General features: G+C 46.9%; 1 protein-coding gene across 1 annotated transcript in view; it reads left to right on the top strand.

Annotated features, from left to right (window-relative positions):
- Nucleotides 1-90: 90 nt before the first annotated feature.
- Nucleotides 91-25,299, top strand: part of TEX11 (testis expressed 11) — a 147,084-nt gene continuing 121,875 nt past the window's right edge. The window contains exons 1-9 of the mRNA XM_030575123.1: nt 91-173; nt 4,458-4,513; nt 6,202-6,323; nt 9,210-9,294; nt 11,270-11,349; nt 14,722-14,802; nt 14,901-15,020; nt 17,515-17,595; nt 20,966-21,051. Of these exons, the coding sequence (XP_030430983.1) occupies nt 4,480-4,513; nt 6,202-6,323; nt 9,210-9,294; nt 11,270-11,349; nt 14,722-14,802; nt 14,901-15,020; nt 17,515-17,595; nt 20,966-21,051 (689 nt within the window). The 5' untranslated portion in view covers nt 91-173; nt 4,458-4,479. The remainder of the gene's footprint in view (nt 174-4,457; nt 4,514-6,201; nt 6,324-9,209; nt 9,295-11,269; nt 11,350-14,721; nt 14,803-14,900; nt 15,021-17,514; nt 17,596-20,965; nt 21,052-25,299) is intronic.

Genomic DNA, 25,299 nt, shown 5'->3' with positions numbered 1-25,299 from the left:
TGGGTTGGGCCGCTGCTGCCAATAAAACGGTGTCGGGGCGAGAGCCCCGCCCGGCCCGAGGTCTCTGGGAGCTGTAGTTCAGCCCCGCGCGCGGGGAGTCGCTGCACACTGCGGATCCCAAGGTTCCAAGCGGCAGCCTGGGCGGGAAGCGGCTCTCGCTGAGGGAGCGCGAGGCGAGTGCTGCTGGCGGGTGTCCGCCGGGACAGGCGCCCAGGGTGGCGACCGAGCGCTCCGCGGGGGGGTTCGAGAGCCGGGCGGCGCCGGGCCGGCCCTTGTAGCGCCTCATTTGGCTTCCTGAGGCGCGAGCTTCGACGGACCCGTGAGAGGGGCTCCGCGGGGTGGGCCTGCTGCGGTCGGGCCGCCGCCTGGGGCTCTGGGCTCCTCGCGGGACGGCTCGCGGCGAGGGAGCGCTCCCTGTGGGACCCGCCTCCGCGCTGGGGGGCAGAGTGGGGAGAAGCGCCGTGATCCCAGGCTAGAGCGGGGGTGTCTAGGAGCAGGGCTGTGCCCCCAGGTGGGGGGGGGGGCTAGAGCGGGGGTGTCTGGGAGCAGGGCTGTGACCCCAGGAGGGGGGGGCTAGAGCGGGGGTGTCTAGGAGCAGGCCTGTGACCCCAGGAGGGGGGGGGCTAGAGCGGGGGTGTCTAGGAGCAGGGCTGTGCCCCCAGGTGGGGGGGGCTAGAGCGGGGGTGTCTAGGAGCAGGGCTGTGCCCCCAGGTGGAGGTGGGGGCTGGAGCAGGGCTGTGTCCCCAGGTGGGGGGGGCTAGAGCGGGGGTGTCTAGGAGCAGGGCTGTGTCCCCAGGTGGGGGGGGGCCTAGAGCGGGGGTGTCTAGGAGCAGGGCTGTGCCCCCAGGTGGGGGGGCTAGAGCGGGGGTGTCTAGGAGCAGGGCTGTGACCCCAGGTGGGGGGGCTAGAGCGGGGGTGTCTAGGAGCAGGGCTGTGACCCCAGGCGGGGGGGGCTAGAGCGGGGGTGTCTAGGAGCAGGCCTGTGACCCCAGGAGGGGGGGGCTAGAGCGGGGGTGTCTAGGAGCAGGGCTGTGCCCCCAGGTGGGGGGGGCTAGAGCGGGGGTGTCTAGGAGCAGGGCTGTGCCCCCAGGTGGAGGTGGGGGCTAGAGCAGGGGTGTCTAGGAGCAGGGCTGTGCCCCCAGGTGTGGGGGGGCTAGAGCGGGAGTGTCTAGGAGCAGGGCTGTGTCCCCAGGTGGGGGGCAGGGCTAGAGCGGGGGTGTCTAGGAGCAGGGCTGTGCCCCCAGGAGGGGGGGGCTAGAGCGGGGGTGTCTAGGAGCAGGGCTGTGCCCCCAGGTGTGGGGGGCCTAGAGCGGGGGTGTCTGGGAGCAGGGCTGTGCCCCCAGGTGTGGGGGGCCTAGAGCGGGGGTGTCTGGGAGCAGGGCTGTGCCCCCAGGAGGGGGGGGCTAGAGCGGGGGTGTCTAGGAGCAGGGCTGTGCCCCCAGGTGTGGGGGGCCTAGAGCGGGGGTGTCTGGGAGCAGGGCTGTGCCCCCAGGAGGGGGGGGCTAGAGCGGGGGTGTCTAGGAGCAGGGCTGTGTCCCCAGGTGGGGGGGGGCCTAGAGCGGGGGTGTCTAGGAGCAGGGCTGTGCCCCCAGGTGGGGGGGCTAGAGCGGGGGTGTCTAGGAGCAGGGCTGTGACCCCAGGAGGGGGGGGCTAGAGCGGGGGTGTCTAGGAGCAGGCCTGTGACCCCAGGAGGGGGGGGCTAGAGCGGGGGTGTCTAGGAGCAGGGCTGTGACCCCAGGTGGGGGGGGGGGCTAGAGCGGGGGTGTCTAGGAGCAGGGCTGTGCCCCCAGGAGGGGGGAAGGGCTAGAGCGGGGGTGTCTAGGAGCAGGGCTGTGACCCCAGGTGGAGGGGGGCTAGAGCGGGGGTGTCTAGGAGCAGGGCTGTGACCCCAGGAGGGGGGGGCTAGAGCGGGGGTGTCTAGGAGCAGGGCTGTGACCCCAGGAGGGGGGGGCTAGAGCGGGGGTGTCTAGGAGCAGGGCTGTGTCCTCAGGTGGGGGGCAGGGCTAGAGCGGGGGTGTCTAGGAGCAGGGCTGTGCCCCCAGGTGGGGGGGGCTAGAGCGGGGGTGTCTAGGAGCAGGGCTGTGACCCCAGGTGGGGGGGGGGCTAGAGCGGGGGTGTCTAGGAGCAGGGCTGTGCCCCCAGGAGGGGGGAAGGGCTAGAGCGGGGGTGTCTAGGAGCAGGGCTGTGCCCCCAGGTGGGGGGGGCTAGAGCGGGGGTGTCTAGGAGCAGGGCTGTGCCCCCAGGTGGGGGGGGCTAGAGCGGGGGTGTCTAGGAGCAGGGCTGTGCCCCCAGGTGGAGGGGGGGGCTAGAGCGGGGGTGTCTAGGAGCAGGGCTGTGACCCCAGGTGTGGGGGGATAGATCGGGGGTGTCTAGGAGCAGGGCTGTGTCCCCAGGTGGGGGGCAGGGCTAGAGCGGGGGTGTCTAGGAGCAGGGCTGTGTCCCCAGGTGGGGGGCGGGGCTAGAGCGGGGGTGTCTGGGAGCAGGGCTGTGCCCCCAGGTGTGGGGGGGCTAGAGCGGGGGTGTCTGGGAGCAGGGCTGTGCCCCCAGGTGGGGGGGGCTAGAGCGGGGGTGTCTAGGAGCAGGGCTGTGTCCCCAGGTGGGGGGGGCTAGAGCGGGGGTGTCTAGGAGCAGGGCTGTGCCCCCAGGTGGAGGTGGGGGCTAGAGCAGGGGTGTCTAGGAGCAGGGCTGTGCCCCCAGGTGTGGGGGGGCTAGAGCGGGGGTGTCTAGGAGCAGGGCTGTGCCCCCAGGTGGGGGGGGGGGCTAGAGCGGGGGTGTCTAGGAGCAGGGCTATGCCCCCAGGTGGAGGGGGGGGGGCTAGAGCGGGGGTGTCTAGGAGCAGGGCTGTGACCCCAGGTGGGGGGGCTAGAGCGGGGGTGTCTATGTGCCAGGACAGCCACTTTCTCCCCTGGGCTCAGACAAGCACTGTGGTACAATAAATGCACTAATCTGATGCTTACCACCCCTATTGTTCCCTGGCTGCTGAAGAGCTGCTGGCTAGAGCCTTCTCCAGATTCCCTTCAGCTCCTGTTTTAAAGAAAGAGTGCACAGTGGTCCCTAAGTTACTTAAGTGTCCCTCTAACTGCAAGAACTAAGAACTACACAGAGCATTGATTACTACTTGTAATATTTCATCTGTGCATACCTGTCAACCCGGCGAGTCCCAGATATTACTCCCGGGGGGAATTCTGTGCCAAGAAATTAAAAGTTCTGCAACAGCAACAACAAAAATTCTGCACACAATTTTCAGATTCTGCATATTTTATTTGTCAAAATAACAATCACATTGGTTTCAATTATTTTTGGTCATTTATTTCAGAGTACCTGTCAGCAAGTATGTCTTTAACAATACAGACAAAAAAGATTCATGAGATGTTTTTTGACAAATAGTTTCTTTACTAGGCATATTAATACAGAACTGAGTAATAAATCATTTAAACTACAATGTAGAGCCTTATTTCCTGCACCCCTCAGAAGCAGTGCAAAGGTTTGGGGGAGTCAGGAGCAACAGGAGCTGAGAGAGAGGGAAGTAATTACTGGGAAGGAGCCTGCAGGTGAACTTGGAGGGCTGTTAAGTATGGGTGGGGAAAGTATGGAATATTTGGTGAGGACGTGTTGGGAGGGGTTGTTAGAGGGCTTCCCCCATGTTGACCCCTAGCCTCTCCCATTAAGTCAGGCACATTTGCCCCCGTTCCCATATGTCCGTGCACCATGTGTCCTTCCAGCCCCCCTCAGAACCAACTGCCCTGCATCCCTCCCCTGCTGTGGCCCTACACCTCCACTCCCATTCAGCCCCTGCCTGAGGTTGTCCTCCCCCACTAGCCCTTATGAGCCCCTATTTATGACTTCCCCAGCAGGCCCATGCTGTCTGTCTTCCCATATCCCCAGTATCTTGGCCTGGCCTGACAGGCACTGTGAAGAAGGCAGACTCTTTCTCTTCCCTGGCTCGCTGGAGCTGCTGCTCTGTTCTAGTGCCATAGCACCCTCTGGTGGGCAAAAAGTAGAACTGTAGCAACTTTCTGGCAGAAGTTTTTTTTTCTGTGCAAAAAATTAAAAATATGCATGGCTCATTAATTATGCACATACAGTGGTGCAGAATTCCTCTAGGAGTAAGATATGAGACAAGAATTAAAAATGGGAGAGTCAGAAATAGCCAATCAGAAATGTGGCAGGATATTTAACAGAAATCACAATTTCTGTAACTTAGTTCCTGAATTAGAATTTTTGCAGTAAATCACTTGTGGTTATGGAAGAGAGGAAGTAGCAAGTAGATGTTTGGATAATGGTAAAAATGGGTCTCTAGGAATGCTGCTGCTATTGAAGTCAATGATAAAATATCCTTCACTTCAGTGGGAGTGAGATCAAGCTTATAGTTAAGGAATAGTTGAGAGATATAGGCCTGTGTAGTAGAAAAGTTGACTATATGGCTTTTAAAATAATTTTGTGTATGTGTGTTAAAGGACTTGATTCAACACTTTAAAAATGAAGGGGGAATCTCACTTGCTGGAAATTAAAGGTACAAATCAGTAATCTTTGAAAAACTAAATGTTTAGTTGATAATTGTGTAAATAATTCAGTGCTATTCATGTATATTTTGTGTCATGAGGGAGGCCACAGGGAATAAAAGCCTCATTCCCAGGTTTTTCTAATTATAGTCAGGAAAATCTGATTCTCCCTGATTATATGCTTTGTCTTGAAGCCTGAATGTCAGGGAAGGCTTGACTAGTAAGGGCTAGACACACTGTGGGAGGACGGTGTTCTTAGGCAGCTAGGGAGAATAATATTTCTGGCCTTGAATAAATGCTTAGAGATTAGTTTAGCTTGGGCTGTAAAGGTTTTGTCTAGCCCCATGCCAAGTAAAGTGAGCACACAAGTACAAAGGACAAATAGGGAAGGAAATATCAAGTATGCTGTCCGGTTTGCAGTCCAAAATAGCCACTTGATGACTATCTTCAGCCCAAGAAAAACAAATCACATTACATAACTTGCAAACAAAGAATGTTTGATTAGGCGTGAGGGCTAGAAGAACTATTCACAGTCAAAGACATCTTGGAGACAGGATGGATTTTTATTAGAAAAAATATAAGAAATATATATAGCTTTCTTTCAAACCCCACAAAATGGCCTTTCATGGCCCTTTCAGTTAGGACATTTCAACAAAACTTTTTTTGCTTTTTCCAGAAGTTGTTTTTGGTGATTTTATAGCTTAAATTTATGATCTGACCATTGGCATTTAGTTGGGTAAAAACAAATATCTGTTGTGAATAAAATATGTTCCTGCCCTGGGTCTGACTGAAGGTTGTTCTCAGCAAGGCAGAGGCCCTAAAGGTATCTTATTTTCCTTGTACTGTGCTTAGCTAATCAGTGCTCAAAAAGCAACTGGTTAGTGGATAAAATAACACTTGAATAATTACAGAACTAGAGACAAGGGGGACATTGAGGGGTTTTTGTTCCACAAACCTATAAGGAGAAGTTTTTACATTATGATGAACACCACATATTGAAAAGGGAGTGAGGGCCTTACATTGATCAGAATCCCAGTAAAGTCACCTAATTCTCTCTCTATGCAGTGGCTGGTTAATACAGCAGTTAATTGAGTTTGTCAGTTTTCCTTTTAAACCAGGGGAGGAATTTAGAGACCCAGAATAGAAGTTTTATTTGTTCGGTTTTTTAAATCATCTCCTTCATAACAAATTGTATGGGAGTTTCAGGATTCTAGATTCAGCTTGTCAGAATAGTGACTTTGCTTTCAGCCTTCTTACTAAAAGCACCGGCATTGATTCACTCACAGTAAAATTACTGGATGCAGGTTTTATGCAGCATTGTACTGTTAGAGAGTGCCAAAGAGTAAAAGTCATTTAGAATGGAAACAAAAAACACTGTGAGGAAAGAGAGATTTTATTAGCAAACTAAATGTTGGGCCAAAATATGCTCTCATTGCCTGAATTCAATTCTATGTAAGTCAACAGATTTAACTGGTGAAGCTCACCAGAATTTAGTCTCATTGCGTAGGTAAAAACTTCCTCTAGGTTTCAGAATTATTTCCTCAGGCTCTGCCTTCGCTTTGTGTTTATTTAGTAGACAGAAGGATATGGAGAAAATGTAAACTGATTGATTTCTCTTGTTCAGATATTCAAAAATGATGCTGCACTTAATCTTTGTGCGAAGTTCACTGGATTGCTGTCTCTTTTGTCTTTCTTTCAGTGCTAATTCAAGAGCTGGTGAAGAAAGACACCTCATCAAATGTACCTGAGATCGTTGACAAACTGTTCAGTGAGATAGAACATCTGGATAACGAGGCTGGGAATGAGATTCAGGAGGCTCAGGTAGAGGGCTGGAAACAATTGCTGAAAACACTGGGTATTTAAAAACAATTTAATCTTGTGGCAAGGTAAAGGTGAACAACTCTGTGTTGACCATGTAACACAACTTGAATGCCTATTGGCCTGTGTGGATAACGAGTAGACCTGGTTCTGACACTTGCTTAGAATATGTTCTATTCTCATTTTTATAAAAGTATGGAGCAAGGGTCCCCAACACGGTGCCCACGGGCGCCATGGCGCCCGCTGGAGTGTCTAAATGCACCCGCGTGCTGGCTGGCAGATGACCATCCTCCAAAATGCCGCTGGCAAGCTGCGTCTGCCACCGAAATGCCGCCGATTTTTGGCAGTACTTCGGTGGTGATGCCTCTGGGTGACGCCTCTGGATAACGCTGCTTGTCGGTGGCATTTCAGCAGCGACGCCTATTGATGTTGCCACTTGTCAGCGGAATTTCGGTGGCTGCTTGCCTGTCTCCACGGTTCTCCGTGGCTCGTCATCTGGCACCCGCCAGTTAAAAAGGGTTGGGGACCGCTGGTATAGAACATATAGTGCTGAAGGAGATACAAAAAATAAATGTTATACATTTGAAGAAAGTCGAGGTATTTCTGTCACATTAATTTAAAACATGAGGCATATCAAAGTAATAACTTCTTAAATGTTCTCTCACAAAAAATCCAAGGGCCATATTAGCAACCGGCAGGAACTGTTTATTATATAGTATGGTAGGGTTCCAGCAACTCTTCAGACCAGATTGATTTCCTTTCATTTAGAAAGAGAATGCCATATATTTAGTTCTAACATTACAGGCATATAACATTTCTTCTAAATTTTCTTTATACTGAGTGGGCTGCAAACTGCACTGAGCATTATATTTTTGTTCTTTGGCAAACTTACATTTTTTTCTGTGTATTAAATATTAGAGACAAATCCCTCACAGAACTGTGTGAGTAGACACAATGGATTGTAATTGCTTTTTAAAGAGATTAGTCTATTGTGGAAAAGAGTGTTTCAAGAGTGTTTAAAGTATGGATTATGTAAATGTGTTTTAAGGACTTCAAGAATGTATTGACCAAGCCTACTACAATAGAGCATCATATAAATATGTGAGTTTGGCCTAGCCCTCCTTGCCGATTTGTCCCCCTCTGCACCAGTTAGCCCCAGTTAACAGCAGAAAGCACAAATGTGGTTCCGAGTGAGGGCAGAGTAAGGATAGCTTCAGCAGATACTACTGAGCTTGTTCAGAATCATGCATGCTCAATATATAGTACCGAGTCCATTTAAAACAAGTGACTTTTTGCTTGTTTTGGAGCAGTTGGGTGGCATTTTTATGCAGTTACAGCCTGCAGGTTTTTCTGCTTGTCTTGTGACTAATGCTTTTTTATTTTAGCTATGCCCCCTGCTGCCCGTGGATATTTTTTGACACAAACCCTGCCCAGCATCATGGCATCCTGATGCAAACCCCCACTGTTTGCTTATATTTTCTGGCTTGTTTTTGGGTGGTATTCTGGTGAGTGTTCTTTGGATACAGGCATGGCTGCTGCCTGTGTGCAGCTTACAAGGAACATTGTTGACATGTGAATTAGATATTATGAAAGTCCTGACCACGTAACAACTGGGGCCTGTTACAGTGGAAATCTTTTGGAGGTTCAGCACGTTAGGTCAGTAGTGTGTACATAAGAGGAAGCACAAGAGTCTTGACTGTTTCCAGTCTCAGCCCTGTTCCCCTTCTGAAAATGCTACTTTTGCCTTTTCAGTTTGGACTCACTCTTATGAGAGCAACCTACTGTTAATTAAGCATTTACTTCAGAAATTTGGTGTGAAACCAAATATTTTCTTTTATTGATTTGTATTGATTCATAGATGCATAACTTTTAAGGCTAGAAGGAACCATTCTGACCATTTACTCTGACCTCCTGCACAACAAATTGCACCCTGTGATTTCTGCATCAAGACCATAACTTCTGGTTGAGTTAGAGAGTATATCTTTTAGAAAGATATCACTCTTGATTTTAAAGACATCAAGTGAAGGAAAATATACCATGTCCCTGAGTATGGGGTTCCAATGGCTAATTACCCTCACTTAAAAATATATGTCATATTTCCAGTCTGAATTTGTATAAGTTCAACTTCCAGCTGTTGGGTCTTGCTGAGTAAATAGCCCTCTACTGTCAGAAGTCTTCTCCCTGTGTCAGAATTTATTCACCATAATCAAGTCACCTCTTAATTTCCTTTTTGATCAACTAAGTAGATTGAGCTACTTAAGTCTGACGCTATGAGAGGATTTTTAGACCTGAAGCCATTCTTATAACTTTTTTCTGAACCTGTTCCAATTTTTCAACATCTGTTGGGAACTTTGCACGTTTTGAACATCCTTATTAGACTTTGAAAGACATTAGTAAGTCAATTGTATCTTAATGGTAATGGTTATGGTTTTGCACAAGATTTGTGTGTGTGAGATCATTTTATTCCAGATGGATGGAGTAAACCGGATCAAATGTTGAGAAGTTCAGGAATAGGCTTGTTGTAAATGAGTGTAAGGACAATTGAGTAAAGTGATAGATAAAGGGGATCTGTTCAGGAAGATGCTTTACTGACACAAAACGAAGGATTTAAAATGTTTCCGAAATCTTGATTTCACATACTGATTTCCCTACTGTGCACAATTTCAAATTATGGCTGAAGATACTGATGGCCAACATGGGTATGTGTTGATGGGTGCTATTGCCATCAGTCTAATTAGATCTTTTCAATTGTAAGTCATGTCATTCTTTGATTTACACAGACATATAGATATTTACCTATATATGATTCTGTTACATCAAGAAGTTCTACTATGACCTAGATCAAGACAAAAAGGCAAATTCTTATGAAATTTTTTTTTGTCCTCTTAGATTGAAGAAAGTGCAATAAGCCTTTGGAATTGGGCTGTGACTAACCGAGTAGATTCAGTCATCAATGATGAGCAAAGAGCTAAATGTATGTATGTGTTTTGTGTCCTAGATTAAAGTTCTTTTATATTGTAAAAGAAAAGCTCTTACGGTATAATTATTTTATTTAATGTTTGTATATAGTGCCATAGGATTGTGTGTATCTTTACAGATAAAATGAAGGCAGAGAGTACTTTGCAGCTGTTTTGTGTAACCAACTAAGGAATGATCACTCCAGCACAAGCGTGATCCTCTGGTTACAGTCAGTGTAGGAGTTGTTATATTGCTCGCCTTTCCTGCTGCCTGTAGCAGTGAAAAGGGGTATGAGCAGAGGAAAGGAGCTGTGTCTGGACTCCTCTGTGCTTCACTAATCCTTGGCTATATGTTTGGAAATAAACTATACTGATATAAGGGTCTGGGCTGCGGGGGGCTGCACTGATAGGTGCTGATATCGACCTGAAGAGCTTTGTGTGGCTGAAATGCTTGTATCTTTCACCAACAGAATTTGGTTTAATAAAAGATATTGCCTCACCCACATTGTATCTCTAATAAACCAATTTAGTTAAATTGGAACAAAACTGTGTGTAGACAAACCCTAAGGATTCTGCAGCTCTAAGGTTGATCTAACCTGGTGCAAGGCAAGTGGCCCTGCACAAGGGGAGCATCATGATTGGTGGAGTCCAAATGTGAACTTTAAAGCCACCTTTGTATTTGCACCTTGACCTGCGCTCTGTGCAGATCTACAGGACCCCAGTATCTGGTCCATAGCTTTTTGCTGCAAGGGGCTTACAGTCCAAGTTATATACATAATGCAGGGAGAGATATTAGGCAAAGGGGAGAGAGGGAGGCTTACTAGTTCTAGGGCACAATCTCATCAGCTCTCATATCATAGTTAAAGGTGACCTTCAAAGGATATTTAAAAAAATTGGGGTTGTGTTATTTTTTTTACTTTTTGGTGTATGAAGAAGAACTGAAAGATTTGTTCTGTTAGCTTTTAACTTTTGAAATATAAAGAACGTCAGTCTTGTCTGTCTTGGTTTTGCCAGAGGATATTTTGGTGTACAGCACATCGCTGATTCTTAACAAGCAATAATAAATGAATTGCATCATGGTGTTTACCATGATGTCCATTGTTATTGTTTGTTGTTCATTCATTACAATTTACCAATGTGCTTAATTTACACTTATTGTTCCAGCTAATCTCCATGCACTGAAGAGAGATTCACTCTGATGAAGGGCAGGCTGTGTTTTTGCAGCTTCCTTTCCTTGGGGTTTCTGCTTAGGACAAGCTTTAACTCCTGGAACTTTGTAGAAGCTACAGAGAGAAGCTGCTGAATCAGGCCACTCCTTGGTCATTTTCTCTTCCTAGCTAGTTCCACCCTGCTTTGTGGCGCACTGTATTCTAACGATCCCCTGGGCATAGCTATGGTTTTGACTTCTGTGTACCTCTATATCCTTGTCCCTTGCAGAATGATTTGCTGCCACAGACCTCCAGGGTCTAAATAAACACTAGGTAAATCTGCTCCCAAATATGGAGAGTCTAAGTCTGTTCCAATTAAGTTAATAACAAAACTGCTATTGACTTCAGTGGGAACGTGTTTAAATCCCACATGGTAGAAACATATACTGCCCATCATACTTTGCAGTGGAGTAAGGTTTCCAGGCTGGCTGCAGTCTCCAGGGCGCTTTCTCATTGATGTGGTGCTTGGGTATAAAGTGGAGCTGGAGCTTCTTCTAATTTGCAGTGGATCTGCTCTGAGATTTGCAGTTATAAAAACATCAGCTGTAAGCTAATATGCTGAATTCCATTTTACTCTGGTTATATGAGACATTCAGCACACAACAGTATGATGGTGGTTAGGTTTATAGGGGTTTACATTACCTAAGAAATTGTGTTTCTGACTGCATCAGTTGGTGAAGAAGTAGCTTCTCCATAGTCTAACTTTAGAGTTGGAGTTCATAAGGATTTGAAAGAACAGGGGAAATGTCCCATCCTTATGTATGCATGCATTGTTTTCTTGCAGTGCGCCATGTTTCTTGCAGGCTAGTGTGCCTGTGTGAAGGCAGTAATCCTCCAGAGGAGAAGATGCGAAGACAGATTTTGGTAAGTCTAGCTCAATGGTGAGAATGCAAGTGCAGTATGGTGGGTTCCAAGGGAAATCTTGGAAAGGTATTTTCAAATGATAGAGTAATTCACGAAAGTGAGTGAAATTATATTTCTGAGGGATGTATCTACTAAAGTTGGACCTGTGTTATCACAATGACACCTGGCTGAGCCACTATAGTTAGGGGTTTCTCAGCCATACCATTATGAGCCTTGACTTCCATAATAAACAAGCATAACATCCCTTAGTCCATGGTGAGAACATGAGTTGCTGAGGTCTCCCACATGGAAATTAACGGCACTAGTTCTGCCTTACTCAGCCAATACAAATATTGTGAAAGAAGTAAGTTACTGCTTCAGTACCTCATGGAAAAGAATACAGCCTGTTATGATAACGGGGCCTACAAATTTATCCTAATTATGAGCTCAACTGTAAAAAGTGAGTTCAAGTTATTGAAACGCCACAGTAACCTGTAACAACAAATGTTGATGGGAAAAGTTGCAAAAGCAAGACAGACTGAATTAGTCCAAGCAAAAATGCCTACTGATATAACTCAAGGACTGTGTTAAGATCATGCTTGGTAAACAAGAAAAGTGTGGAACTGGAAATCAGTGAACCAAAACTGGTGTGTCAGACACTAGGCCTAATTGGTGGACAAAACAATGAATGAATGCGCTGTTTGTCCCCTTTTGCGGTCCTCAAAAGAAATTTTTTTTGGGAAAAGAGGGCTACCAAAATGCTGGCTTACCGAAAGACTAGAGAAGGGGAAGGAGCAGTGTTCATAATGATGGCTGTTGCCCTCCACTATCTCTTGGGACCCAGTATTATCTTCATCCTAATCCTGATGGATGTCCTGATCAGGCCAGAGAGAGGGACCCAGATCATACTACCACTTCTACTGACTTTCGCTAACTCATATGAGATTGTCACATACACCCCTTGTGTGACCTTTTCCTTCCCCACCTTATTTCTTCTCTTTCCTATTCCTCTCCTGTTTCCTTCTATCTAATAAGAGTCTGGCTCAGCCAGCTAAGACTATATTTTGCAACACTGGTGTATGGCTGTGACCAATAAGAAGAGGTAGTTAAATGGTGTCAAGGTTCCTTCCCCACTCTGAACTCTAGGGTACAGATGTAGGGACCTGCATGAGAAGTTCTAAGCTTAATTACCAGCTTAGATCTGGTTTTATTGCTACCACCCAAATCATTTAAAAGTTATTTGGGAAACTCTGTCTACCTTCACCCCACACTATCTCCCTCCCAGTAGCCTTGAGAGAGTTCTCCACTAAGTTCCTGGTGAACACAGATCCAAACCCTTGGATCTTAAAACAAGGAGAAATTAACCATTCCTCCTCCTTTCCCCCACCAATTCCTGGTGAGTGCAGATCTAACACCCTTGGATCTTAAAACAAGGAAAAATCAATCAGGTTCTTAAAAAGAAGGCTTTTAATTAAAGAAAGAGAGGTAAAAATCATCTCTGTAAAATCCGGATGGAAAATAACTTTACAGGGTAATCAGATTCATAGAGCCCAGAGGAACCTCCTCTAGCGTTAGGTACAAAGTTACAGAAAACAGAGGTAAATCCTCTCAGCAAAAAGGAACATTTACAAGTTGAGAAAACAAAGGTAAAACTAACACGCTTTGCCTGGCTGTTAGTTACAAGTTTGAAATATTAGAGACTGATTCAGAAAGATTTGGAGAGCATAGATTGATGTCTGGTCTCTCTTAGTCCCAAGAGCGAACAACCCCAAAACAAATAGCACACAAACAAAAGCCTTCCCTCCACCAAGATTTGAAAGTGTCTTGTCCCTTTATTGGTCCTTTGGGTCAGATGTCAGCCAGGTTACCTGAGCTTCTTAACCCTTTATAGGTAAAAGGATTTTGGTGTCTCTGGCCAGGAGGGATTTTATAGTATTTTACACAGGAGGGCTGTTCCCTTCCCTTTATAGTTATGACAAATGGAATGCCCTAAACAGACTGGTACTGGTGTATAAGTTTGCAAGGTCTTGGAGTGGCTGATGGGAATGATGGTATGCCTGTGTTTTTCCAGCAGGGAGGTTGCAAATGAAGTCAACAGCAAAGAGACAAACTGCATTTTTATCTTTGCTATTCTCCCCTTTTGTGTGTTTATGTTCTATCTTGTTTAAAGATTTCTTTTTTTTTTAAATCTTTAAGTGGTTTCAATTGTTTGTTGCTCTGATGGTTTCCCATTCACAGTCTTAGTACTGTGCAAGCCTAAACAGTTGAACCTTGCATTGGATCACTGGCCAAACAGGGAGTGGTGACAATTTCTCTTTGCCTGAATGGGCTATCACCAAGACACATTATCTCCCAGTGTTTGTACTCCAGGTCCATAAACAAACTTTCAAAATAAATACATTATTCCTTAAATATTACCCATACATGCATCTCACAATAATTATGAATCTTGACAAGTTATGAGGATTCTGTAGATACCTTACATGTTGCTCTTTATGGATAAATATCCTGTAAGACATGTTTGGCAGAGTGAGTTTGTCAGATCTGAGATGAGAGATGTTTGCAAAGAACAGGGGACTCTTTTGAGACATTACCCAGGGTGCAGTCTGGACTGATGGATAGCTGTGTCCCTTCAACTCTGCAACCTTTTACCCTACTTCGCTGTGAGAGCAACCAGTCCAGGTCTGCTCTCATGCAGCCTCCAGCATGTAAATCACTCCCTGCTATATTCCATGAGTACTATAGAATTACACTACAAGGCAACACCGTCAAACTTCCAAAATAATGTTTTTTTGCTGTTGTTTTATCTAACCAAAGTAAGATTGAAACGTTTGGGATAACAAGATTTGTGCATATCATTTTCTATTAATAAATGACAAACCTTATACGAGCTTGTATCATCCAGGAGGGTGTTGGGCAGTACAAGACACACAAGAATGTGTCTTGTACTGCCCAACACCCTCCTGGATGATACAAGCTCGTATAAGGTTTGTCATTTATTAATAGAAAATGATATGCACAAATCTTGTTATCCCAAACGTTTCAATCTTACTTTGGTTAGATAAAACAACAGCAAAAAAACATTATTAACTATAGAAAGATAGATTTTAAGTGACCAAGTAATGAGGCGTATAAGTCAGAATTCATTACAAGGAAGTAAAAGGTAAAATGCAACTAACATCTAATTTAATAAGCTAAGTGAAAGCAAAGCAAAGGTGTCTCTCACCACGTTTCAACACTTTTACTGGCTGAACCTCTTTCAATCAGGATCTTTCCCCCGGTGCATTTCTGCTTCCTTTGTTCTTCAGAGGTTGATGATGCCGTGGATAGAGAACAAATGAGAAATGATTTGAGTTGAATTTTCACAAAACACATGTTCCTTTTCTGCTTCAGATGACCATGAAGACTGGAAAAGGGTGGGTGGATGTTGGAAAAGCCACCCTTGCTGATGGATTTCTTGTGATTGCCATAAATGTAAGTTTTTGGCTAGGTACAGTCTCCTGCAAACACTCTTACTAGCAAATGTTGCAATTGAGTAACAGCTTTCTGGGTGCTTATGTTTTCTTTTCCAGAGTCTAGAAAAACTATATTCCCAATTAGTGAAGAGGAGCAGTGGTGAGGCAGATATTCAGGTGCACAAAGCTGATGTAGAGAAGGACCTATTCAAAGTGCTGTCTTACCAAGCTGAATCAGTACGTGTCCTGGCCAGTTTGTCTTTATAGGGCATATGGAATGTGTGAATGATCATACTGGAACTTTGACTCAGTTGTTAGAAGTGTGCATTCCTGTCTTTAAACTGGAACGATGTTTCCCTAGATCTGCTGTAAGGTCTCAGAGTTGACCCCTCAGCATTGCAGTAATTTAAGCATTCTTAATATACCTATTTTTTCGACGTGCATCTTCACTAATTTATCATCCTCCAAAGTTGTTTAGATCATTTCTTGAAGACTCTGAGTATGTCTACACAGCAACTAGACACCTGCTGCTGGCCTGTGCAGCCGACTCGGACTGGGGCTGTGGGACTGTTTCATTGCTGTATAGACTCCCGGCTTGGGCTAGAACCTGGATTCTAGGACCCTGCGAGATGAGTGTGTCCCAGAACTCAGGCCCCAGCTCAAGCCCAGAAGTCTACACAGCACTAAAACAGCCTCCTCAGCGCAAGCCCCACTAGCCTGAGTTGGCTGGTACAGGACAACCATGGGTTTTTCTTTTCTGTGTAGACATACCTTCTGTCATTTAGCTGGCAGGAGTGTTTATAAAATGGACAGCTATCTTTTCAAGGCCTGAGTCACCTCCTGCTAAGATCTGTGTTTCACCGACTGAAGAAACAAGATATCTGGTGTTGCTTTGCAACCAGGCTCTCCACATCCACAGCAGTGCAACATATATTTAGTGAGAGATGTAAATTCAAAACCAGACATCTCTGTGCCAGTATTCTGTCACTAAAGTAATCAAATAATACTTAAGTGCAACACTGCATTTAGGTCACAAGTAGCCAAGGTCTAAGAGGTATTAAAAGCTGCACACATATTTGCAGTGCATAATAATGACTTTATTGAATGTGCCACTAGATGGTAATCTTTAGATATACCAACTATGCGCACACACACACAAACTATTTTTTTTATGTACAGTGTTTTTTATATACAAGTAGGGAGGTCATCATTGCCAACTCATGATTTTATGATGAGTCTTATGATATTTAGTGATTTTTCTTAAAGCTCCCACCCCTGCAAATCATGCAAATAGGCAAGAATCTCAGCTTTTTAGAAATAATTTTAAAAAAGGTAAATTTGTAGTCCTTTAGAAGAAAAGTTTGAAAATGACACAACTGTACTCTTCTACAGCTCCAAAAAGAAAATAAAAACAACACCTTTCTTTTGTTTTTTCTTTCTTTCTTTAAAAAAAATCTCATGATTTGTAGGCCACCCATGATTTTTGAATAGTTGGGATTGGCAAAACTAAAAAGTGGTACAGACATTGGGGTACAAATAGGAGAAGGCCTCAATCCCTAAGTTGCACAGGGAGACAATGGAGGGGCCAATGTGGCTGGAGATCAGATTTGCTGAACTGTGTTCCCAAACTTTTTACTGTGGTGACCAACCAACTGCATTTTATCATTTTTTTGTATGTGACTCTCTCAGGGCTTGGCTACACTCGAAACTTCAAAGCGCTGCTGCGGGAATGCTGCCATGGCAGCACTTTGAAGTGTGAGAGTGGTCGCAGCGCCAGCGCTGGGAGAGAGCTCTCCCAGCGCCGCACGTACTCCACCTCCTCACGGGGATTAGCTTGCAGCGCTGGGATCCGCACTCCCAGTGCTGTGGCACTGTTTACACTAGCGCCTTACAGCGCTGTATCTTGCAGCGCTCAGGGTTGTGTTTTTTTCACACCCCTGAGCGAGAAAGTTGCAGCGCTGTAAAGAGCCAGTGTAGCCAAGGCCTCAGGGTCTATATTCATGGGGGAGGCCCAAAAATAATTGGCCAGCATCTTTCTCCTCCTCATCACCCCACTGAGGGGCATTGACTACATGCAGCAGGGCCCTCTGCCTTGGTACTGCAATTCCAGTTCTGGCCTGGAGTGGGGAGGAGGCCCCAGGAGAAGAGGGGTCGGAGAATGAACCCACCCTGCATTCACTTTACAGTGGTGGCTCCAGTGGAACTGGGCTTGGCTTCCCATTCCAGATGTTTTGACCTGGTGCATGAGGTCACAGCGCCACTCAGGTTTGATTGAGCCAATGGAGGGGTGCCTGGGCCAAACCTGAGTGGCATGGCAGCCATGTGCACCAAGTTGTGACACCTATAGTTGGGAGGTGGGCACAGCCCTGCAGGGCAGGACAGGACGGAACCGCTGCTGTCTGATGGGGTGGGCTCATTCTCCAATGCCCTCTTCCCTCCACACTGGGCTCATGACCCATCCACAATCTTCCAATGACCTACTATTTGGGGAACTCTGGCTTATACCATATTTCATGTATCTTCATGGCAATTTTAACATTTGAAGGAAATGATCACATGATCCTACATGTTCACGCACTATAACCTCAGAGTTACATGGTGTGTCTTGCTGTTTTTGTTATCTCTCCATTTATAGTATAGTGAGTTGCACTGTATTGTTAGCCAGCAGGGTATTTAAAGACATATTGCTTTTATTCTTACAATTTGTTGACATGTTCTGGTGCTTTCTTAGGCAGTTGTTCAAGGGTATTTTCAGAATGCAGTGACATGTTTGCAACGCTGCAAAGATATGTTGACAAGGCTGCCAAAACAGGTCAGTGAAATCAGTCCTTTTGTGTCCTTCCAAAAGTTTAATATTAACAAGAAAGAAAGCAGCTTTTCAAGGCGATACTGATGTCTCAGAAAATTCTGAAAAATATTCATCAAATTCTCTGTACATCTATTCTATGTCTTTCCTTTGTTTGTTCTTTGTACTAAAGACATTTGTTTCTTCAAAGTTCACCTGCTGTTGCCTGCTTCCTGCAACTCCCATTGGCTGGGAACGGCGAACTGTGGCCACTGGGAGCTGCAGGTGGCTGTGCCTGCGGACAGTCAATGTAAACAAACTATCTCACTGCCCACCAGCAGATTACCGTAACAGGCCCCATGCAGCCCATGGGCCACAGGTTGCCCACCACTACTCTACAGCGTAAATAATAAAATCTGAAGGGATGGGTGAAGGCTGAAATATGACTTTTGAAAGTGAAATGTGGCACTGTGCATGCTGTGGTTGAATGGGATTTAACTGGTTTCTGTTACAATCTCCGCATATCCTTAAGAGTATCTGAGTGAGTGTAACTCACTTGAGAAGTTCTGCTTTCATTCTAGTTGCATGAACAAAGCTGCAATCATTGGATGAATCATTAAAGTGACCCAGTGGGTTTTTGTATTGCTGCTTTTCGTTTCATTTTAAATGTTACATGTTTTCCAGCAAAACTCTTCCATTAAATAGTGTTAAACTTGATGGCTTAGAACAGTGGCTCTCAAACGTTCCTGCTCAGGTCTCTAGGTAATGTTTTAAGAGGGAGACATGGAACAGAGGGTGGGTCTTCAGTGACTTGATAACTGAATCTTGAATGTCACTGGATTGATCTGCTTGAGAATCTTGGGTGGGCCTAGGTATTGGTGATCCAGCTTAGCCGATGCTCAGGTTGATTTGAGATTCTAAATTGATAACCAGACCTTGCTGGTTGATAACTGGAGCAGATAACTGATGCTAAAGTTAGGTGCAGCCTGGTGACCCCAATCAGCTTAATGCTTGTAGACCACATCTGCCTGCAGAAGTTCACACTGGAAAGTGGGTGCTGACTGGTGGCTGGCTGGTTTTGTTAAGACAGGTGTGGGTCAAGAAGCCACCCTTTGTTCTTTGCGGCATTATGATAAGCTATTGGCAGTCTTGATGCCTATCTGGATAAATGCATCCAGCCCAGTCGGGGATTCTATCTGTGCCAGCTCCTCCTTGAGTCCATCATTTACACCCAGCTGGAAGTGATAGCAATGAGCGGCCTTGTTCCAGTTTGTATCTGTTACCTGGTGCTGAAATTCTGCAGTGTAGTGAGCAGCCGGCTGGCATCCTGCCTCAATACCTGGTGTGTGGCTTCTGCTGTATGTTACTATTTGGGTTGTTGAAGGTTACTGAAGTAGCTTGGACAAATTCCTTGAACTGATGCAAGAGGGGACTAGATTTCTCAAGCAGTGGAGAATCCCAGGTCAACGCTTCCCCAGTGAACAGACTAATGACGAGTCCCACTGTGATTTGGTTGGCCCGAAATGACTGTGAGCACAGCAGGAACAGGAACTGCTGCTGGTTTGAGAACCCACAGTATTTTCCACACTTACCATCAAACTTGTCAGACAATTGGGATATTCGATACTCAATGGGCCTGAGTCACTGATGGGGTGGACCTGGCTTTAATAGATTCTTCAGGGTGCTCACTAACTCTGCCAAAGAGGCATCAATTTCAATGTGGTCCATTCTGCAGCTAAACTACATCTTGTCTTTTTGGGCTGCTCAAACTGTCATGCACCAGAGTGTGACCAGTCATACCTAGTGATCGTAGCAGTGGCGGTCAGACCTAATGGTTAGATTCAGTGTCAGAGGCCGGGGGCAGCACTGAGGGTTAGAACCGGAGCTAGGAACCAGGAGTTGGGACCAGAGCTGGGAACTGAGCAGGAGTGGAGCAAGGCTGGGAGGAAGGCATATAGGATCACAGCTGCAGGCATAAGTGTTAGAGCCTCCAGTGACTTGCTGCTGAGCTTAAATGCAGACCTGTAGTGATCTTGAAGCCAGTTGGGTGGGCTGGGCTGGCCAGTCAGGTGATTCTGTTGCAGCCTTATGGCTGAACTGGCTAGCCCCAGGTAGAGCCCTGCAAATCTATGGATATCCACTTCCTATCCATGGACCGTTTTTGCGGGTAGTAGATTGGATGCAGGGCTCTAGTCACTGGTGGTGCCTGGCCCGTGGTGTCTGGCTTGGGCAGCCTGGGGGGCACAGCACGCTTGGGACTGGTGGCCAGCAGCCAGTGGCTGAGGCTGGGCAGCAGATCAGAGTTGGAGCTGTCCAGCACCCACTTGCTGTGCCACTTCTTGTCCAGCAGCTTTAGGCCCCTCAGGCAGCGCCAGCGTTCCCATCATGGCCCGGCCCAGCAGCACTGGCCATGCCCCCACTCCTGGGCCTGGCCCGCCGGCTCCTGGGCAGCAGGGCCTGCCCGCAGCCATGGGGATTGGAACAGGTGGGGCCCTGGCACCCCATTCCTCCAACACACTGATGCAACACGCACTGATGTGCCATTGCTCACGAGCCCCCTGGGAGCAGCATGCAATGCAATGCTCCTTCCTCCCAGCAACCCCTTCTGCGTTGCCTCTTCTCCTTGAGACCCTGCCCTCATGTTGCCCCTTTCCCCCAGTCCTCATCCTCATGCTGCCTCTTCCCTGCAAGACTCCGCCCCCCCACTAGCTCCCTTCCCCTCCTCCACCCATTGCTTGTTCTGTGAGACAGCTTGCTGCTGTGTGTGTGAGTGCAGATGCGGATACAGGTAAAAGACAGCTAGCGGATTGGATCGCATGTTGATCCTGGCGGATGCGGATTGGATGTACATCCACTTTTTTGTATCTGTGCAGGGATCTAGTCCCAGGCTTAACTGAGGTAACTCAGGTTCCTAATGCTTACACACAGAGGAGCTAATGAAGCAGCAGTATTCTGAAATATCCAATATTGGAAGAACGTTTTCCCTCAAACTGTACAGTGCAACAGTTCCTGCTTTTGTGATGGATTTTTATTCGCTCCCGAGTGTTTAGCTCCCTAGTGTTTCCTCTCCTATTCTAATTTCCCTTTTTTAGTTGTCCCTGTTCAATTACTCTGTCGTATTTATTGATGGAAGTGGGCTGCAACATGTACTCGATCAGTTCAGCTGTTATGTGTGACCTTGAGGGATTTATTCATTAATGCTGCTTTAGTTTCCCATAGAACAACAATAGAACAATTTTATTCAGATTCCTTTTCCCTCCTATAAAATCAACTCTGATAGTGGTGGGTGTAGCTTTGATATAAAAAGTATTTTAAGTGTGTCTGAGACTCAACTGCCTTAGATTTCTTAAAGTCACTACAAGAACCTAACAGGAGAAGCACTTTTTTTTAATTGCAGACCTGTTATCTATCAATCCTCTGCTATAACTTTGGAGTGGAAACCTATGAACAGAAGGGGTATGAACAGAGCTCCTTCTGGCTCAGGTAATGTAAAAGGGAAAACAAAATGCAAAGTATTTTTTTCTGAGAAAATAGCAAATGTGACAGAAGGAATAGGAAAAAGCAATTTTTAGTTTTTGGATTTCATTTAAAAAGTGCAAAATTTTGTAAAAAAAAAAAAATTCTTTGTGAAAATTTTTTGTTTTTGAAAAAGCAGTTTCCTGATGGGGGAAAAAGTTGTTTGAAATTTTTCATCTAGCTCTAGTATTAAATGAATCAATCTGTAACCCTTCTGCCAGTCAGAGTTGGCAGAAACAAGAGCTGGGTTCAGTATCTAGGGGTTCCTTTCCAACAATACAACACAAAACCGTCTTGAGCCTCCACCCAATGACCTGCGACGATTACACACAACCCCCTGGGCACCTCTGAGAGGCAATAAGGAGGGAAGTAACATAGCATTAATTTGGAAAAACAACGCAAACAGAGTTCATAAACATAAACCATGAGCAGAAGACCCAACCCCTAAGTAAGTTGGGCAGTGTCCTTTCCCCTCAGATTCTTCAGGGCAACAACCCAAAAGTCCCTTTAACATGCCTGTCCCTTTTCTGCACCCCACTCACAGTTGCTGTCCTTGATCAGTGCTGCCCCAGAGTTCAGAGGTTCATCTGCAGAGTTCACCTCCCCTCCTGGGTGGAGAGAGTGGTAAGGAGACACCTTACATGCTCTGCTGCTTGGGCACTCAGTTGCCACGCCTCTCTGCCAGCTTCCCTGCTGGCCACTTGTCATGCCTCTCCACCAGCTGCCTTATGGACTGCTTGTTGCACCTCTCTGCCAGTCTTCAGGGCCCACCACTTAACACAGCTTTCAGTGATTTCAGCTCTCAGTGATTTCAGCTCTTAGTGGGGGAGCCTCACTGCTGGTACACGCTGGGCAGTCTTTTACATCAGAGACACTGTCCCAAAGCAGGTCTAATACTTAGACCCAGGTATCAGTGATTTCAGCTCTGCAGCATGTAACAAGACTGTCAATTGAATCTAAATTAGCTCTTTTATTACATAGTGGAGAGAGGAAGGGTCAAATGGTGTTTAGGACCCTTAAGCCAGGCCCACACCACCAGGTGCAAGTACCTGTCGCCACTCTCTCTCAACTCACTGGGTTTTGGAACTCATGTTCCCTGCCTACCAAGTGCCATTACGTTGAGGGTGAGTCCCTCCAGCAGGTTTTAACAGGTACAGTTCTGCTGCCCTTGATTCACACACAAAGGGTAACAACCCTTTATTACTCCTGCCTTTATAACAAGAAGATGGGGATCCAACACCAGCCAAAAGTGATCATTTGGGAAAGCAATCCCATCATGCGAGGACCTAGGCAGAGTGGGTGTGCTCTTGCAAATGAGATCTGCTCCTGAAGTCCTCTTCCACAGCTCATCACAGATGTCAGGGGAGAGCTCATTCAGGCTATGTCTATACTATGGGATAATTTCGAATTAACATAAACCGGTTTTATAAAACAGATATTATAAAGTCGATTGCACGCGGCCACACTAGGAACATTAATTCGGCGGTGTGCGTCCATGGTCCGAGGCTAGCATCGATTTCCGGAGCGTTGCACTGTGGGTAGCTATTCCGTAGCTATCCCATAGTTCCCGCAGTCTCCCCTGCCCCTTGGAATTCTGGGTTGAGGTCCCAGTGCCTGATGGGGCAAAAATAATTGTCGCGAGTGGTTCTGGGTACAGCCTCACCCCTCCCTTCGTGAAAGCAGCAGACAACCATTTTGCGCCTTTTTTCCTGGGTGAACTGAGCAAATGCCATAGCACAGCAAGCATGGACCTTGCTCAGATCAATAGCTCAATCGTGGACATTGTAAACACCTTGCGCATTCTCGTGCTGTCTATGCTGAACCATGAACTGCAAAGGCAGGCGAGGAGGAGGCAGCTACGGCAGCGCGGTGACGAGAGTGATGAGGACATGGACACTGAATTCTCCCTAACCGCGGGCCCCTGCGCTTTGGAGCTCCTGCTGGTAATGGGGGAGGTTCTACTCATTGAACGCCGATTTTGGGCCCGGGAAACAAGCACAGACTGGTGGGACCGCATAGTTTTGCAGGTGTGGGACGATTCGCAGTGGCTGCGAAACTTTCGCATGCATAAGAGCACTTTCTTTGAACTTTGTGACTTGATTTCCCCTGCCCTGAAACGCCAGAATACCAAGATGAGAGCAGCCCTCACAGTGGAGAAGTGAGTGGCAATAGCCCTCTGGAAGGTTGCAACGCCAGACAGCTACCGGTCAGTCGGGAATCAATTTGGAGTGGGAAAATCTACTGTGGGGGCTGCTGTGATGCAAGTAGCCAAAGCAATCATTAAACTGCTGCTACGAAAGGTTGTGACTCTGGAAAACGTGCAGGTCATAGTGGATGGCTTTGCTGCAATGGGATTCCCTAACTGTGGGGGGGCGATAGATGGAACCCATATCCCTATCTTGGCACTGGAGCACCAGGGCACCCAGTACGTAAACCGCAAGGGGTATTTTTCAATGGTGCTGCAAGCACTGGTGGATCACAAGGGACGTTTCACCAACATCCACATGGGATGGCCAGGAAGGGTTCATGACGCTCGCGTCTTCAGAAGCACTACTCTGTTTAAACGGCTGCAGCAAAGGACTTACTTCCCAGACCAGAAAATAACAGTTGGGGATGTTGAAATGCCTGTAGTTATCCTGGGTGACCCAGCCTACCCCTTGATGCCATGGCTTATGAAGCCATACACAGGCAGTCTGGACAGTAGTCAGGAGTTGTTCAACTACAGGCTGAGCAAGTGCAGGATGGTGGTAGAATGTGCATTTGGCCGTTTAAAGGCTCGCTGGCGCACATTACTCTCTCAGACCTCAGCCAAACCACTGTCCCCTTTGTTATTGCTGCTTGCTGTGTGCTCCACAATCTCTGTGAGAGTAAGGGGTAGGAGGCTGAGGCAAATCACCTGGCCGTTGATTACGCGCAGCCAGACACCTGGGTGATTAGAAGAGCTCACCAGAAAGCGGTGCGCATCAGAGAAGCCTTGAAAACGAGTTTCATCATGGGCCAGGGTACGATGTGACTGCTGTGTTTGTTTCCCCTTCATGAACCACCCCCCCTTTATTGAGTCCTTCCCTGTAAACAACCCACCCTCCCCCTTCGATTACAGCTTGCTTAAGGAAATAAAGTCACTATCATTTAAAAAGCATGTATTCTTTATTAAAAAGTAATTATAAAAAGAGGCAGAGAGTTAACAAGGTATCCCGGGTGTGGTTTGGGAGGAGGATAGGAGGGAAGGAAAAGGCCATTAAGCACATTTCAATGTAATGACAGCCTTTTGATTGGACTGTCCACGGGGGTGGAGTGGGCGGGTGCACAAAGCCTTTCCCCACGCGTTCTTACCATCTGGGTGAGGAAGATATGGAACGTGGTGAGGGTGGTTACACAGGGGCTGCAGCGGCACTCTGTGACCCCGCTCCTCTTCCTGAAGATCCACCAGACGTCGGAGGATATCACTTTGATCACGCAGCAGCTCCAGCGTTGCATCCCGCCACCGCTGATCTTCCTGCCACCACCTCTCAGCTAGAGCGTGTCTCCTATCCTCACGTTCACTGGCATCCTTCCTGTACTTTGCTACCACGTCCTTCCACTCCTTCAGATGAGCTCTTTCATTGCGGGTTACTTCCATGATTTCAGAAAACATTTCATCTCGCGTCCTCTTCTGCCTCCGCCTTATCTGAGCTAGCCTTCGGGATGGAGTAGGGAGGCTTGAAAAATGTGCAGCTGCATGAGGGAGGGAAAAAAGGGAGAGAAGTATTTAAAAAGGTACATTTTACAGAAGAATGGTTATACTCTTTCACAGTGAACAACACTATTCACCTTACATAGCACATGTGATTTCACTACAAGGTCGCATTTTGCATCTTAATATTGAGTGCCTGCGGCTCTGGTGTTACAGATCTCACAGACGCAGGTCCGGGAATCACAATTCAGCTTGCGTGCGTCCATGGTAAGCCACTGTCTTTCAGCTTCTCCAGCCTTCATATACACAGTGCCCTCTGATGCTTCTTTCCTGTTAACAAGCAGCAGCAGACGCCAACCCCTCCCCGCCCCTCCCCAATCCGATTCTCTAGGATTGCTTTACCCCTCTCCCCACCGCATGGCTGGTATAATGGAAGATCACTGCTAATCACCCCCCTTTCCCCCCCCCCCGCCACCGCGTGGCTGCTAGCTGGGAAGATTGCTGCTGGCCAAACGCTAAAAAGCTCAGCGCTATCCTTCCTC

Source organism: Gopherus evgoodei, chromosome 9 (assembly GCF_007399415.2).
Source record: "Gopherus evgoodei ecotype Sinaloan lineage chromosome 9, rGopEvg1_v1.p, whole genome shotgun sequence".
Lineage (NCBI taxonomy): Eukaryota > Metazoa > Chordata > Testudines > Testudinidae > Gopherus > Gopherus evgoodei.
This window is presented reverse-complemented; position numbering and strand designations above follow the sequence as displayed.